Source organism: Oenanthe melanoleuca, chromosome 1A, assembly GCF_029582105.1.
Source record: "Oenanthe melanoleuca isolate GR-GAL-2019-014 chromosome 1A, OMel1.0, whole genome shotgun sequence".
NCBI classification, from domain to species: Eukaryota; Metazoa; Chordata; class Aves; order Passeriformes; family Muscicapidae; genus Oenanthe; species Oenanthe melanoleuca.
Genome location: NC_079334.1, coordinates 67020360 through 67034513, shown reverse-complemented (window position 1 = coordinate 67034513; position 14154 = coordinate 67020360). Strand labels below are relative to the sequence as shown.

Below are 14154 nucleotides of genomic sequence, written 5' to 3'. Positions count from 1 at the left end.
CCCTTTAAGTGCAAAGGTGTGCTAAGTTTATAAAACTTCATAGACTTCACACTTGTGCAACCAGAAATGAGCAGAATGGTCAGCAGAGACAATGCCAAGGGTTAGCAGGGAGATTGCTGCTAAATACTCTGTGTTTAAGGCATCCCCCCTCACCACATGCTTTGCATTTACTCCTGGCCAGAGTGGAAAAAATTAAATTTTCCTTCTGAGAAAAGAGAGGCCTCGCCAGTTGGGTTGATTTTCTTCTTCTGTATGTGAAAGCAAAGGTTGTTGATGTTGGTTTGTGTTTAATTTTTTAAGAAGCCCTGCATTTCAGATTAATAACACTCTTTATAGTTTGCTCAGTTCCATGGCTGTGCATGGAACAAACGAAGTTTTTCACTGGGATTATCAAAACCAGGTGGCAATGCAAGGAGGCCACTCCTGAGTGAGGTCATTGACATCTCAATGAACATTTTTTACTGAAAGCACCAGAACCTCAGCTGGATTTTTGTTGTTAAGAAAGAAATTCTTCCCTGTGAGAGGCCCTGGCACAGGGTGCCCAGAGAAGCTGTGGCTGCTCCTGGATCCCTGGAAGTGTCTAAGGCCAGGCTGGATGGGGCTTGGAGCATCCTGGGATAGTGGAAAGTGTCCCTGGCCATGGCAGAGGGTTGGGATAAGATGATTTCTAAGGTTCCTTCCAACCCAAACCAATCTACAATTTTATAATTCTCAGAGTGCTTTCCTATGCTTGGCGTTTTTGGGGTCTTTCTCATTTTTCTTCACCAAACCTCACTGTATGAAAACTGGATGTCCCTGGAATTGTCCAAGGCCAGGCTGGATGGGGCTTGGAGCGCCCTGGGATAGTGGAAGGTGTCCCTGCCATGGCAGGGGTGGAATTGGATGATCCCTTCCATCCCAAACCCTTCTGTGACTCCACGATTAAATACAATGAAGATACCCCCATGTGAAACCACACCTCTGTGCCCATGGGAGGGAGGGAGGGAACCCCCTTGGCACCCATTCTTTGCACCCTAGACCCCACTGTGGGACACTGTAGACCTGCCCAGGGGGTTTCAGTGCTGCTGTGACAGGTGTGGTGCCTCTGCCCCAGGTGCTGAGCTGTGTGAACCCCGACAACGTCAACAGCCCCGAGATCCCCGTGAAGATCCTCAACTGTGACACCATCACACAGGTCAAGGAGAAGATCCTGGATGCCATCTTCAAGAATGTGCCCTGCTCCCACCGGCCCAAAGCTGCTGACATGGACCTGGGTAGGAGGTCACCCCTGGCCAGGGGGAAAAGGGGAGGTGGGATTTGGCCAAATTCCATCCAGACACTGCTGGGGCAGGGAGCCCTCAACACATCCCCTACAAGGCAGAGAAATCACAGTGGCAGGGCAGAGGGCACGTTATGGTGATGTTTGTGCTCCTGGCTCAGGGAATATTTGGCCTTGAGGACTTGAAAATAACAGCACCCTGCTTTTCTGCCCACAGACAAGGGTTGAAAAAGCATGAGTGTTCTTGTTCTCTTGCCAAAGACTCTGGGAAAATGATACCTGCAGTGAGGTTGGTGGGAGGAGTGGGTGAATTTGGGGTACACAAGCAGGTGTGGTGCCACACTGGAGGATGCTATGAAAAAACTGCAGAAAAATCTGCTCAGGGCATTGCTGAGGTGTCTGGTGCAGGGCTGGGGACTCCACTGTGGCTGAATCTGCCAGAATTTGCTCTCAGTGACCTTCAAAGAGTCTGGGCTGGAAAATGATGGAGTCTATAAAACCAGCTGAGCTGTAGAGGAACCAAAAGGAGAAGGAATGGACCGAGGCCAAGAAACAATTCACAGCAATAATGAAGGCAGGAATGAGAGGTCAGGGATTAAAGTTAAGTGTCTGAGTGTGTGTGTGTAAGGGAGGGAGGAGCTCCTGACAGAAACTGCTCATCAAAGGCAGTAAGAATAACGAAACAAGCTGCCAAAACCAGCAGCAGTAAAGAACAGATGACGTTCATCACCCAGAAAAGACCCACGATGGCTCTGGAGCTGCTGTGAGTGGGCAGGGGAGTGCTGAGAGCTGGGGTGGGTGTGAGGGAAGGCAGGGCAGGGTGCACACAGAGGGTTGGGGTCCCAGCCACACCTCCTGAGCTGTCTGGTGCCCCACAGAGCCCAGCTCCTGTGGCTGGGAGTGTTCGTTCTGCTGGGAAGGTGAGGGATGCATCCATAATGGGATGCAGGAATTTTACCTGCAGATTGTAAATACAGGGATTAATTGGATTGCACTGTAGTTCTGAGAACCAGAAGTGTGTGTGTGCAGGGTCCCAGCTGGAGCTTGGCAATTCTGCATGAGAATTGCTGCTGTTTTAAGAAATACTGACCTGTTCAAGAGCAGACTGGACAGGGCTTGAAGCAACCTGGTCTGGTGGAAGCTGTCCATAAAAAGGGGTTGGAACTTTCAGATCCCTTCCCACCCAACCCAGTCTGTGGTTCTATGACCTCCTGGGTGGTGCTGAGGAGCAGAAATTTCCAGAAAGTTGGTATGAGCAGACAACACTGCCCACAGTGACAGCAGCCTGGCTAACGAGCAGCTCTGGCCAGGAGCACTGATGAGGCAGCTGGGGGGGGGAAAACAATTAAAAACAAACAAAACCCTCATTTCCAGTGGAAGAATCTCACCAGCAGCAATGCAGACAACAAGGTGGGAGGAGCAGGGCTGGCCTGGGTGAAACAGGGACAAGAGCATCCACACCCCAGCCACAGCTCCATCCCAGCTTTTCCAGGAGGAAATGATGCTCCTTGGCACCTGGCATCCTCCAGGGAGGCTGATACAGCTATCCCTGAAAAGAGCCCCTGAGATAAGGAAATCTTTCCTTAGGATGATTCATGTTAGAAAATTCACCCCCTACAGAAACCCCTGTTATCTATTGGTCTTTACTAAATGATTGGTCTTTTCTCAGCTAGAACCTTAAAGTAATTGGATAGTTTTCAACTTATAATTTTACTGGTTAGATATCAATCCTCCTAAACCATATAAATATAAATATAAATATAAATATAAATATAAATATAAATATAAATATAAATATAAATATAAATATAAATATAAATATAAATATAAATATAAATATAAATACAAAAATAAAAATAAAAATAAAAATAAATATAAATATAAATATAAATATAAATTTATATATAAATATAGATAAATATATATATATATAAAGATATATAAATATATATATATAAACATATATAAAAATATATATATATATATATATAAAAGCCCTATATAGTTTCCTGCTCCCATCACCATTTTCTGGGCTTTCTGTCCATACTCTGGCCAGATTGCTCACATGGCAGAAAGCAAACAAGCTAATGAGTTGTTTGGAGCTGTTAAATGCAGGGTAGCTGCAGGCAGAGGGACTCGTGTGTGTGGCAAATGTCAAAATGTTTGGCAGTTGCCCAGGCAACTCCTGGAGGGGGCTGCCAGCTGAAAGCCTCTATTTTGGACACCCTGAGGTTGCGTTTTAGTCCAAATCCCCCAAATTGCAGCCCTCTGAGCAAGGACTTCACTCCACAAAAGATTTTTGTCATTATCATTTTTAAAAGGTCTCCCCCACATGTGAAACACCCCATCTTTGGGAAAAAAAATTAAGATGTGAGGGTTGAAAAATAGGAATGTGGCTTTGTGCTGAGGCATTTGCTCTGCCCTGGGTTTTTGGATGCTTTTTGGGAGTGCTGAGGTGGTGGGAGCTGCTGGCTGGGCTGGCTCTCAGTGATGCTGCCTCAGGTTCACTGTGGATGTGTCAGGTGAGATTTCAGCACTCAGCAGCCCTGCAGGGCTGGGATGTGGGGCTCATTTAAACTGGAAACTCTCACACTGGGTCTGACTGCACTGCACATGGGGTAAGGCAGACAGTTTGGATTTATCTCTCCTGAGGACAGGGGAGTTTTAGATTAAAGAAATGAATTCTTCACTCTGAGGGTGATGAGCCCCTGGCACAGGGTGCCCAGAGAAGCTGGGGCTGCCCCTGGATCCCTGGAATTGCCCAAAGTCAGGCTGGATGGGGCTTGGAGCAACCTGGGATAGTGGATACATGGCAGGGGTGGCACTGGGTGAGCTTTAAGATCCCTTCCCACCCAAACCAGCCTGTGATTCTATTTGTCACTGCATACAGGATGAAATATTTGATATTTTTCAGCTGCATGTTTCAAGATGGACTTTTATTCCCAGCCATGGTGGCCCTTTCTCCACCCCAGAGACAGAGCTGAGTTTCTCCTCTCTTCCTAGACCTGGATCAGAGGGAGGTGTAACATTTTCTATAGGATTTGAGGTGCAGGGGGACATCTCCCCATCTCCCCTTTTCCCACAGAATCACTCCCTAGCCTGGCACTGCTGCAGCTCAAAGAAGCACCTCATTGTCAAAGGCCCCTGGAATTTCCTTTTTCCCAGTCAAGTTGAACAGAAAGGTTGTTTCTTAAAAAAAAATGAAGAGGAAGAAAAAAAAAAAAAAAAAAGCAAAGAAGAAGTAATTCCTGCTTGCAATAAAAAGATACACTATCTGCTGAATGAAATATAAAGGCTTCACAGCAGCTGTCTCCTGAGTTTGCATTTACCACTGCTCCTGATTGGAAGACTTGATAAAGTTAATGGGATTTTTACCTCCCTCCCCCTCTCCTCCCTCTCTCTGGAAGGTGGGAGTGGAACAAATTGGATTGGAGTGTGTCTGTGCTTTGTGCCAGCTCAGAGGAGTGCTCAGACCCCAGCAGAGAGGGGACAGGGTGCTGCCAGCAGGGACAGAGCTGGCAGGGCTCCCTGAATACTGTGGGGATGCATGGCAGGGCCACCTTTGCATTCCCTTTGCATTTCCATGTCCAGATCTGGGGTTTCACATCCATTTGTGACCCCCTGAGCTCGTGGAGAAGGGGAGAGTGAGGCCAGGACAGCTGGGTGTACTTTCCCTGTCATTGCTCAGTGAAGTATCAGGGGTGAAGTGGTTTGAGTTTGAGCAGGGAAATGAGACTCTAAGCCTGCCCTGGAGGTTTTCCTCCTTGTTTTGTGCAGCCAGACTGGCCCTGACTCTTCCTCACACAGCCCCTCCCTGCAGGAAAGGGCTCAGGAATCTTCTGAGTCTCTGCACAAAGGGCTGGAGGAAACATCTCAGGATGTCCCTGCATCAGAGGGAAATCTGCTCTGAGCACCTTGGCCAGCCCTGGGATAAAAATAAAGCCCAGAATGAGGAAAGCTGTGCTCACCCCCAAATCAGAGGCTGTGCATCCCTCCCAAAACACGAGTGTTTTTTGGAGTGTCTCTCCAAAGGTGAGCCAGGGGAGAAAAGGACCACAGGAACATGAAGCAGAGAGGTCAAAGTGATGCTGTCCCCATGACCCCGTGAGGAAACACAAGAAACACTCTGTGACAGCAGAATTGGCTTTGCCATTGACTGTGCACTTTCTAAGAGCACCATTTCCCATCACAGCCCAAACTTCAGCATTTTTTTGCTCTTCTAAACAGTGTCTGGGAGCAGTTGGATCTCAGGAATCTGGCCCAGGTGGGGATGAGCAGAGCATCACCCTCAGGCTCCTCAAGGGTGATGCAGGTGAGGATGAGAGGAGCTGGAGCAGAGGAAGGGCAGTTCAGGATCAGTGCTCAGCCAACACAACCTCTGTCCCCCCTGAGCATCTCCAGCCACAGCAACACCCAGCAGTAAACACAGTTGCTGACCTCTTCCTGCTAATTTAAATGAATAATAAAGGCAACTGCAGCTCTCCCATTGCATTTTAATTATGTGATAAGGAAAGTGCTGAAACCAAGAGAAATTTGCAACGGTCCTTGCATTTTTATATGAGGAAAAACAAGCAAGGGTGGCAGGTGATGTCTCCATATCCAAGAGTTCATTTTAATTAACTCCTGCAAATGAGTGGTGATTTTTTGCTGTGGTCTGGCTAAGCTGTGTTTAGTTGGGTCACTGTGACTGCAATGTGGCAACCAAGAGGAGAGTTTTGAATGGTTCAGGCAGGTCCTGTGGTGAAGGCACAGCTTTCCCTGACAGAGAATTTCTCTCCTTTTGGTCATGTTTGTGTTTTCCTTGCTTCAGGTAAGTCTGTGACTCCTCTGTGGCAATCCTCCTCAAGCCTCCACGATCTCAAAATTCTTTTCTAACCTTAATGATTCTGTCATTTTATGGAGTGTTCTTCAAGATTTGAGCAAAGAATGGCAGCCTGGGAAGTGAGGGGCTGCTCCAGTGCTGCAGGAATTCATCATTCCAGGGTAGGGGCTGGAGAAGTGACAAAAGCAGGAGCCCTTCTGCCCAGAGAAAATTTCAATTTTTTTAAAAAAGAAAATACCAAAACCAAAACCACTACAGGCAGGTACTGAATTCTTGTAAAATTTACATCCTCCATGGAGCAGAGGTTGGATCTCTCCCTGGCTTTTCCTCCCCTTTGTGCCTCTGCTATTGTTGCCTAATATCAAAACAGAAAAACTCTTGCAATGCTGTTAAAATAGTAAAATAAAAACAGACCTTTATCTGGAAGCTTCCAGGTGTCTCAGTGCTCATGTGCACACCCAATATTGCCTTTCTGCAAGTTTTATAAGTGTAACAAATTATCATATCTAACAAATATTGGTCAATTAGAAGAGCAGTTGTTTGGGTAATTTTTCCCTGGGTACTTCCCCATGGGAATTGATCCAGGGCTTCTTTGCCCCATTTCTTGTTGTGATTTCTCAGATTCTGACTGGAAAAACAAAATGTTCTTGTAGATCCTCTTCTTGAAAATAAGACCAAACAGTATTTCAGGAATGTGTTAGAAGCTTAGATTATTATTCTAAAACCTAAGAGGAAGGGCAGGAAGAACCCTAGGAGCTGTGTAATATGGAATAGTAGTCTACAGTGCTACAAACACATGGAAAATGTTCCCTGTATTGTTCCCTGTATTTCTCACACATATATTGATAGCTCTGTAGCCTATTGTATTAGTGGCTGGTTTTCCCAGTACTTTTCCATGTCCTTTCCCTTGGCAGAAAGTCAAAATTCCAGAGCCCCAGTCCCCAGGAGATGCAGGCTCCCAGTGCTATCTTGGTTCTTCCAAGGTTGAGAACAACTTTTTGAGATACATTTAATGGACAAAGTACAGCTAATGCTGAAGGGGGGATTTCAGAGAAGGGGCTTGACCAGGGCAGGAATTGCATCACCACTTGTCCTCCTAATTGTTGCTTTTTATCAATTATGCTAATTTCCTAAAAACCATAAAAATGTACTCTCCCCTGGGAAGGGTGGACTTTTGTGGACATTGTTCCACAACTGCTCCTGAAGGTCTTCAAATAAATATGTGCTCTTATATTGCTAAATATGACTAAAATTACCTGGAGTTTCATATCCAGGTTGGGAAAAAGGTAACACCTGTGAGGCTCTTTGAACCTCCAGTGCTCTAAGGCATCAACTCCAGAGCTCTTGGCTCCTACTTTGTCGGGTTATCTTAAATAAGCAAAGCAGCTAATAGTTGAAAAGTTTATTTATTACAAAGCACATCTTATTACAAAGCACATCAGTCTCAAAAGTACACAGACAAGCAATGGCAAAAAGCAATGGCAAAAGCAGCAGCAAGAAGTGAATGGCTAGAAGCAGCAATGGCTAAAAGCCACAATGGCTAAAAGCACCAACTCTCCCCAGTACAAACTCTTATACAGGATTTTTCCAACAAGCTAAGACACAAACTCAGACCACCACTCCTTAACCTATTAGAATTCCAGTTTCTTAGCACACCAGGTTACTTATACAACTACTCATACAACCTATCTTGTTCTATCTGAAAAATGTCAGCAATATTCTTACAATAGCTCTATTATGTCTAAGCACTTTCTACCACTGTGGGCTGGAGCCTCTTGCTGAAGATATCAGTATGTTTCAACCTTCACTAGAACACACTCTGCTACTCTGGCATTTGAAACCTTTCACTTACTAAAAGCATTAGAACTCACCCTAAAATCACGGACTTATTTCTACTTAAATGTCTATATGTGAGTGGCTTAATGTACTTCAGTCCATCTAAAAGCTTTGATTCAATCCCTGCACCTTGATTTCTCTCTGAAGAATTCAGAGAGACCCCTGACTCACTGACCCCAAGAGCACCTTTGTCTCACTTGTCCCTGTTCTCCCGGCAGAGTGGCGGCAGGCGAGCGGGGCGAGGATGATCCTGCAGGATGAGGACATCACCACCAAGATAGAGAATGACTGGAAGAGACTCAACACGCTGGCACACTACCAGGTATCTGTGGGAGAGAGGCTGGCTGGGAGCTACATCTCCTTTCTGACAAAATAAAAAGCAAAATGCTGTTCTCTTGCCCAGGGAAGTGGTGGAAGCAGCGCTCCTGGAAGTGTTAAAAAATTTGTGGATGTGGCACTTGGGGACATGGGTGGCTTTGGCAGTTCTGGGGGAACAGTTTGATGATCTCAAAGGTCTATTCCAACCTTAATAATTTTGTGATTTCATTGTTCTAAGATGCAGAAGTCAACAATGGTTGAGTGGGCAATAACTGGGCAGAACCCCCATGTTGAGCTCATCCCTCCTGTCCTTGTCCCAATTATCCTGAACAATGCTAGGGAGAAAGCCAAGGATAGGAAAAAAATCTCCTTTCTCCCTCAGAGGACAGCCCTGGTAAGTGGAGATGGTGAAGAGGAGATGAGGACAACAGGAGCTAACATTTCTCATGTAGACAAACAAATCCAAGCTTTCCATTCCCCCTTTTCCAATGTATCCATGGTCCTTTTAATGCAAACAGAGTTCAGAAGGATGGAAGAGAGAAAAATGGGAAGAGGGAGGCTTGGTGACTGGAAAAAGGAGGGGGAAAACAGCATGGCTGGAGACCATGGTGCAGTGGAGTTGTTATTACAAGGAACTCTTCTTTTTGATCCTTAACTTGGTCCAGATGACCTGGAAATCCATAATAGAGGGTTAGAGATGCCTGAAAATGTCTTACACAAGTGGAAGATTTAATGAAAAAAGTGGAGTTTTGGTCAAAGTCTTCTTCCTTGAAAAAAACACCAATGAAAAGACCTCATTAAGTTTGATCTGATGGCGATTTTGTCATTTCCTCCATCACACATCAGCAAACTCTGTTTCATAACAAGATTATTTTCTCTTGTCACTTAGGAGCTGAGCTGAGGAGGCAGCAAGCAATGATTTGAAAAGGAAACAAAACTTTTACTTCAGATTGACTTCAGATTGACAGTCAGCATTGCTGACTGATTTTCATTTTTTTCCCCCAGACAGAGCAAGGACATTTCCTGGTGTATTTCATCAACAAACCAAGCATAATTTTTCTTCCCTCTCTGTGCTTTTTCCATGTTTTCTTTGCTTCAGGCAACGAGCTCTCAGCTGTATGATTAGCTGGGCTAGGTCCTCAGGTAATATAATTTTCCTGTCTGTCCTGAAGGCTGACATGGAGCATGCTGGGGCAGACACTGAGATTGCCTTTGCCTCAGTTTCCCCATCTGTGGTGTGGGGCTAAAACTACAAAGAGCCAATAATTGCCTTCTGTGATAGCTGAGGGGCTATTTAATTAGCCTCTGCATTGCTTTGAAGATGAAAAACTCCATGCTAGTGCTAATTATTATTATTATTATTACACAGACAAGAGTTAGATGTCGTTAGAAGGGATTTTTTTTACCCATCTCCTCTTTATGATGTCTTATTTATCACAGATGTTCCTGATATGCCTCTTTTGAGCCATGGGCTTGTTAACATTTCTGATATGGGACCCACATTATTGGCCTTGTTGCAGAAATGCAAAGTCTGGCTCCTGAAAAAGTCCTGTGGCCCCTCAAAATATTGTCCCATGACATCCTGGACGTCAGTCACTCAAAAATTGCTTTTCCACATTTGAGACCCTCGGACACTACAAAGAGAAATAAGTTGTGGCAGTGCATTTGTCACATGGAAAGGTGAGAGGTTGGCAGGATCACAGTGGAAAATGCAGACAGGAATTTTTGAACCAGGCACTCAGATATCACCTGCAATCCAGGAGGAAGGAGTGGAACATTTCACATCGGTTTTATCATCCTAATGGGACAGCCAAGCCTGTTTGAAGTAGCTCAGATGATTTTATTGGTCTTATGTTCCTGCTCTGCCTAAGAGCTTCCCTGGGATGAACCTATTGTCAGATTTACTGAGGTTAATGCAAAAACCACCCCAGGAAGTGTTTCAAAGGCCTCTGGATGTGGCCCTTGGGGACATGGCTTAGCACTGAACATGGTGGTGCTGAGTTAATGGTTGAACTCTGTGATCTTAAAGGCCTCTTCCAACCTAAATGACTCACATTGTCATCACTGGGCTTTGAATCAGGGCCTGAATGGAGCAGACTCTGTTTGTCACCAGTTGTCCCTTTGTCCAAGTGCAGGATTCTGGCTGTGTAACAGCAGATTTTGTCCCTTTTTATTACTAGACCAACTCAATGGAGCAAGAAATTGAAGCTTTGAGAGCAAACTGTGCCCTGCCTACAGAGACACTGATTTGCAGCTCATGCTGCCCTGGGCATGCTCCTCAGCCACTTTTCAGAAGTTTATTGACCGAGTCCTTTTTTTTCTCTGCAGGTCCCAGATGGATCTGTGGTAGCTTTGGTCTCCAAGCAAGTCACTGCCTACAATGCAGTCAACAACTCCACGGTGTCCAGGACGTCAGCCAGCAAGTATGGTAAGGGCTGGTGTGCTGGGATGGACTGGGAGAGCACTGGGAAGAGATCCCAAACGTCACAGTGGTCACCAGACTCTGAGCACCAGCAGGGAGACTGATGGGCAGATGACTGGTTGGTGAAATGAGTCAGGAGGGGAGGATTTAGCCATCTAAAATCTCTGGCATCTTGTTCAAACTGTTGATCCAAGTGGCTGGGCTGCTCTTGGGAAGTTCTCCTCTCTCATCAATGAAAGGAGGAGTTTGTATAATTAATTGCCTCCCCCTCAGATGTCACTCTTAGAGTTTGAGGTCTTTATCAGTAGATGTCAAAGCAGTGGCTTGTTGTTCCCACTGTCCCCATGAGACAGCTGAGAGTGACTGTAATGGTTTTGAAAGCAAAACCAGTGAGAGACTCTAAGTCAGAAATACAATTTAATAGGAAAAAAACAGAAAAATAAAATACATGCAATAGTACAAAAAGAAAAACCTCTGACAGGGTCAGAATATAACCTGACACTCCGCTGGTTAGGGTGGTGGTAGCAGTCCAGATGAAGTGATTTTGTTGAAGTAATGATCTTGTAGAAAGGTCTGCTCTGGTGTTCCAAATCTCAGTTTTTATCTGGGTAGGAAAGGCTTGGCTCCTCCCCTGGCTGGAGCATCTCCCAGTGGGATGATGGAACTTTATCAGCCATGCACTGGGACTCACTGGCCATGAACAGCAGATATCTCCTGGAGGGAGGATGGGCTGTGGGAAAAATAAAGATGATTGCCCCAGCTGGTTTTTAACAGCTGGCCCATTAACAGAAGATGTCTCCACATAGATCAGGATCACTGCCCCACCTGGTCTCAGCAGATGGTGACAGAATACAGACTTTTGGGCACATCTTTACATTGTAACTTAGGACAGTGACACAGCCGTGAGAGGGACACCAGGTGGGAACTGCTCAGCAGGGCCAAACAGGGACCTCCTGAGTGTCACCCACCCCCTCCCACACCTTCCTACCCTGCACTAGAATTGCATCCAGTCTCACTAAGGAGATGTTGGACAGCAAAGCAAAACATCCCCAATGTACAACCAGAGTGCTGCAACGCCCCCTCCAACCTGAATGCTGCTGTCATATCAATTTATGCATATTTTTAATTTATGAAAGCATCTCCCATCCTTCTTACTCCCTTTATCTTAAGGGAAAGTGCAGTTACTCAATGTCCAGGGGTGCCCCCTTCCACTTTCTCCAAGGACATAAATGATCCGTGAGGCCTTATTAATATTCATCCTCTTTGCCATGTTGTTGCAATTACTGAAAGACACAGTGACCTTTGGAAAGGAAGACTTGAGGGAGGTTAATTTCTGTTGGATTTCTTTAATTCTTTTGCCATTTGATTTTTCAGGAGGAGGGAATATGGAAGGAAGCAGGGGGAGGAGGAGATGTGGTGGGTCAAAAAGTGATTGTTAATTGCAATTAAGAAAACAGCATTCAGAGAGAAAAAGGATATTCCATCTGATAATTAATATGTAGAGATTGGTAATGCATTAATGAGGCTGATTCAGATCTTGCTACAGAAAGGTGCAACACTTCTGATAATTATAGCTGGAAAAGGCAACATTGCTGGAAGGTCAGGGAGAGGGGAATGCCTTGTGCCATCACTCAGAGGCAGAGAGGTAAAATTTGGAGGCTAAAATTATTTTTGGAGAGAAAATTTGTGGAAGTCCACCTGGGGTTCTGGCTGATTTCTGTCAAAACAAGAATTTGGAGCAGGGAGTGAGGAGGATGGCTGAGCAGGAATTGTTTGTTTGCTTTGATGCCAAGGGAGGGAGGAGAGGCAGCTCCTCCTAAATCTGGGGATGAGGAGCTAAACAAAAGATCACAATAGAGACATCAATATTTTTATGTCAAGAAACATGGCATGGCATGAATAAAAATATGGGAAAAACAGGTTACCGAAAGGAGCTGGTGCTACTCCTTGAACCAGTCCTGGGAAGTGTCTGACACTGACAGTGCCACTTGCCAGGGAACATGGTGAGAGGTTATGTTCTGTCTAACATGGAGAAAGATTATGGAAAACTGGAAATCAGTGTTTAAACCTCGTTTAATTTAATTGTGTAGACATTGACATCACACCTGGCTTGGTGATATTGCCTTTGCTCAGCCAACCACGCAGACAATGCTCTGAAAAACGCTTTTGGTGGGCACGCCACCAGCATAATTCCTGAAAACCCCAACCCCAAGAGCTGCTGGGACAGGTGGAAACCCCTGGATCTGTGTCTGTGCAGAGAACATGATCCGCTACACGGGCAGCCCCGACAGCCTCCGCTCGCGCACGCCCATGATCACCCCCGACCTGGAGAGCGGCGTCAAGATGTGGCACCTGGTCAAGAACCACGAGCATGGAGACCAAAAAGAGGGAGACAGAGGCAGCAAGATGGTTTCTGAGATCTACCTGACCAGGCTGCTGGCCACCAAGGTACGTGGTAGAGGTGGGGGATGGAGGGTTTGAGAGCGCGGTGGAAAATCTTGCTGGAAAGAAGTGAGAGGCCACTCAAAGGATGCCAAAGTTGGGTAAAAAGAGAAGAGCAGAAAGAAAATAGAGCAAGAGGAGAGTTCCAAGCATGTAGGGAAGGAGCTTGAGCTTTGAAAGCAGAGTCAAAAAATGAGGCACTGGAAAAGCAATGAGCAGTAACAATCCAGGGCCATGAGATTGGTGGGAAAGCACAGCAGGAGGGGCTGGAGTTGTGGATTATACTGGTTTGTAATTTGTACCAAAAGTGAGCAAGAGCAGGGCACGTGCTCAGAGCAGGTTTCAAAGATGTGTCAGGCCTCACAGTCTGAAATGGCTCCTATACCACAAAATCCTGAGTTTCATGGTACAAATCCTTCTCTGCATTTCCTCTGGGCCAGTAAAGACTCTTGTGCTGATGACTTGGAGAGGGTTACATTGACCTTACAGTGAGACATGAAATCTTAGCATGCACAGAGAGAAAATACAGATTAAATCAAGTGGGGACAGAGCAAAGTCATCCTGACCTGAGTCTCCAAACACATCTGTAACTTAGAATTTTCTCATTTTTTGTCAGGGTATTAAGAGGCACAAACACAATTCCATGTGTTCATGTAAATGCTGCCTGAGTTTGCCCTCTGAGTGCAGAGGGATTTGGAGGAAAGGCAGCTTTGTCTTTAGCCCCTGGTCCATGCCCTGGTCCCTGGCATCAGGAGGCTTTTATGGATCACACAACGTGTGAAAAATGTTGAGAAAGGAAAGTGTTGCTCCCCAGGGCTCAGGCCCCAGCTGGTGTAGACCAGCAAGCATTGGACTGGTGCTGATTTATGTTGTCTGGGGATATGGCCCCTACCCCACCACTGAACTGCTTTTGCTTTCTGTTCTGGGTCACAAACTCAACACTTGGGTTGGGTGGTTTTTTTTTTGGGTTTTTTTTTTTGTTGTTGTTGGTTTTTTTTTTTTTTTTGTTTTTTGTTTTGGTTTGTTTGGTTTTTTTTTTGTTTGTTTTTGTTTTTG

At 45.5% G+C, this 14154-nt stretch overlaps 1 protein-coding gene across 2 annotated transcripts in view; it reads left to right on the top strand.

Moving 5' to 3' along the window:
* Positions 1-14154, top strand: part of PLXNA4 (plexin A4) — a 435362-nt gene that overhangs the window by 396094 nt on the left and 25114 nt on the right. For both annotated transcript variants that reach the window (XM_056482450.1, XM_056482451.1), the window contains exons 25-28: positions 1094-1253; positions 8135-8238; positions 10563-10662; positions 12914-13104. In XM_056482450.1, the coding sequence (XP_056338425.1) occupies positions 1094-1253; positions 8135-8238; positions 10563-10662; positions 12914-13104 (555 nt within the window). The remainder of the gene's footprint in view (positions 1-1093; positions 1254-8134; positions 8239-10562; positions 10663-12913; positions 13105-14154) is intronic.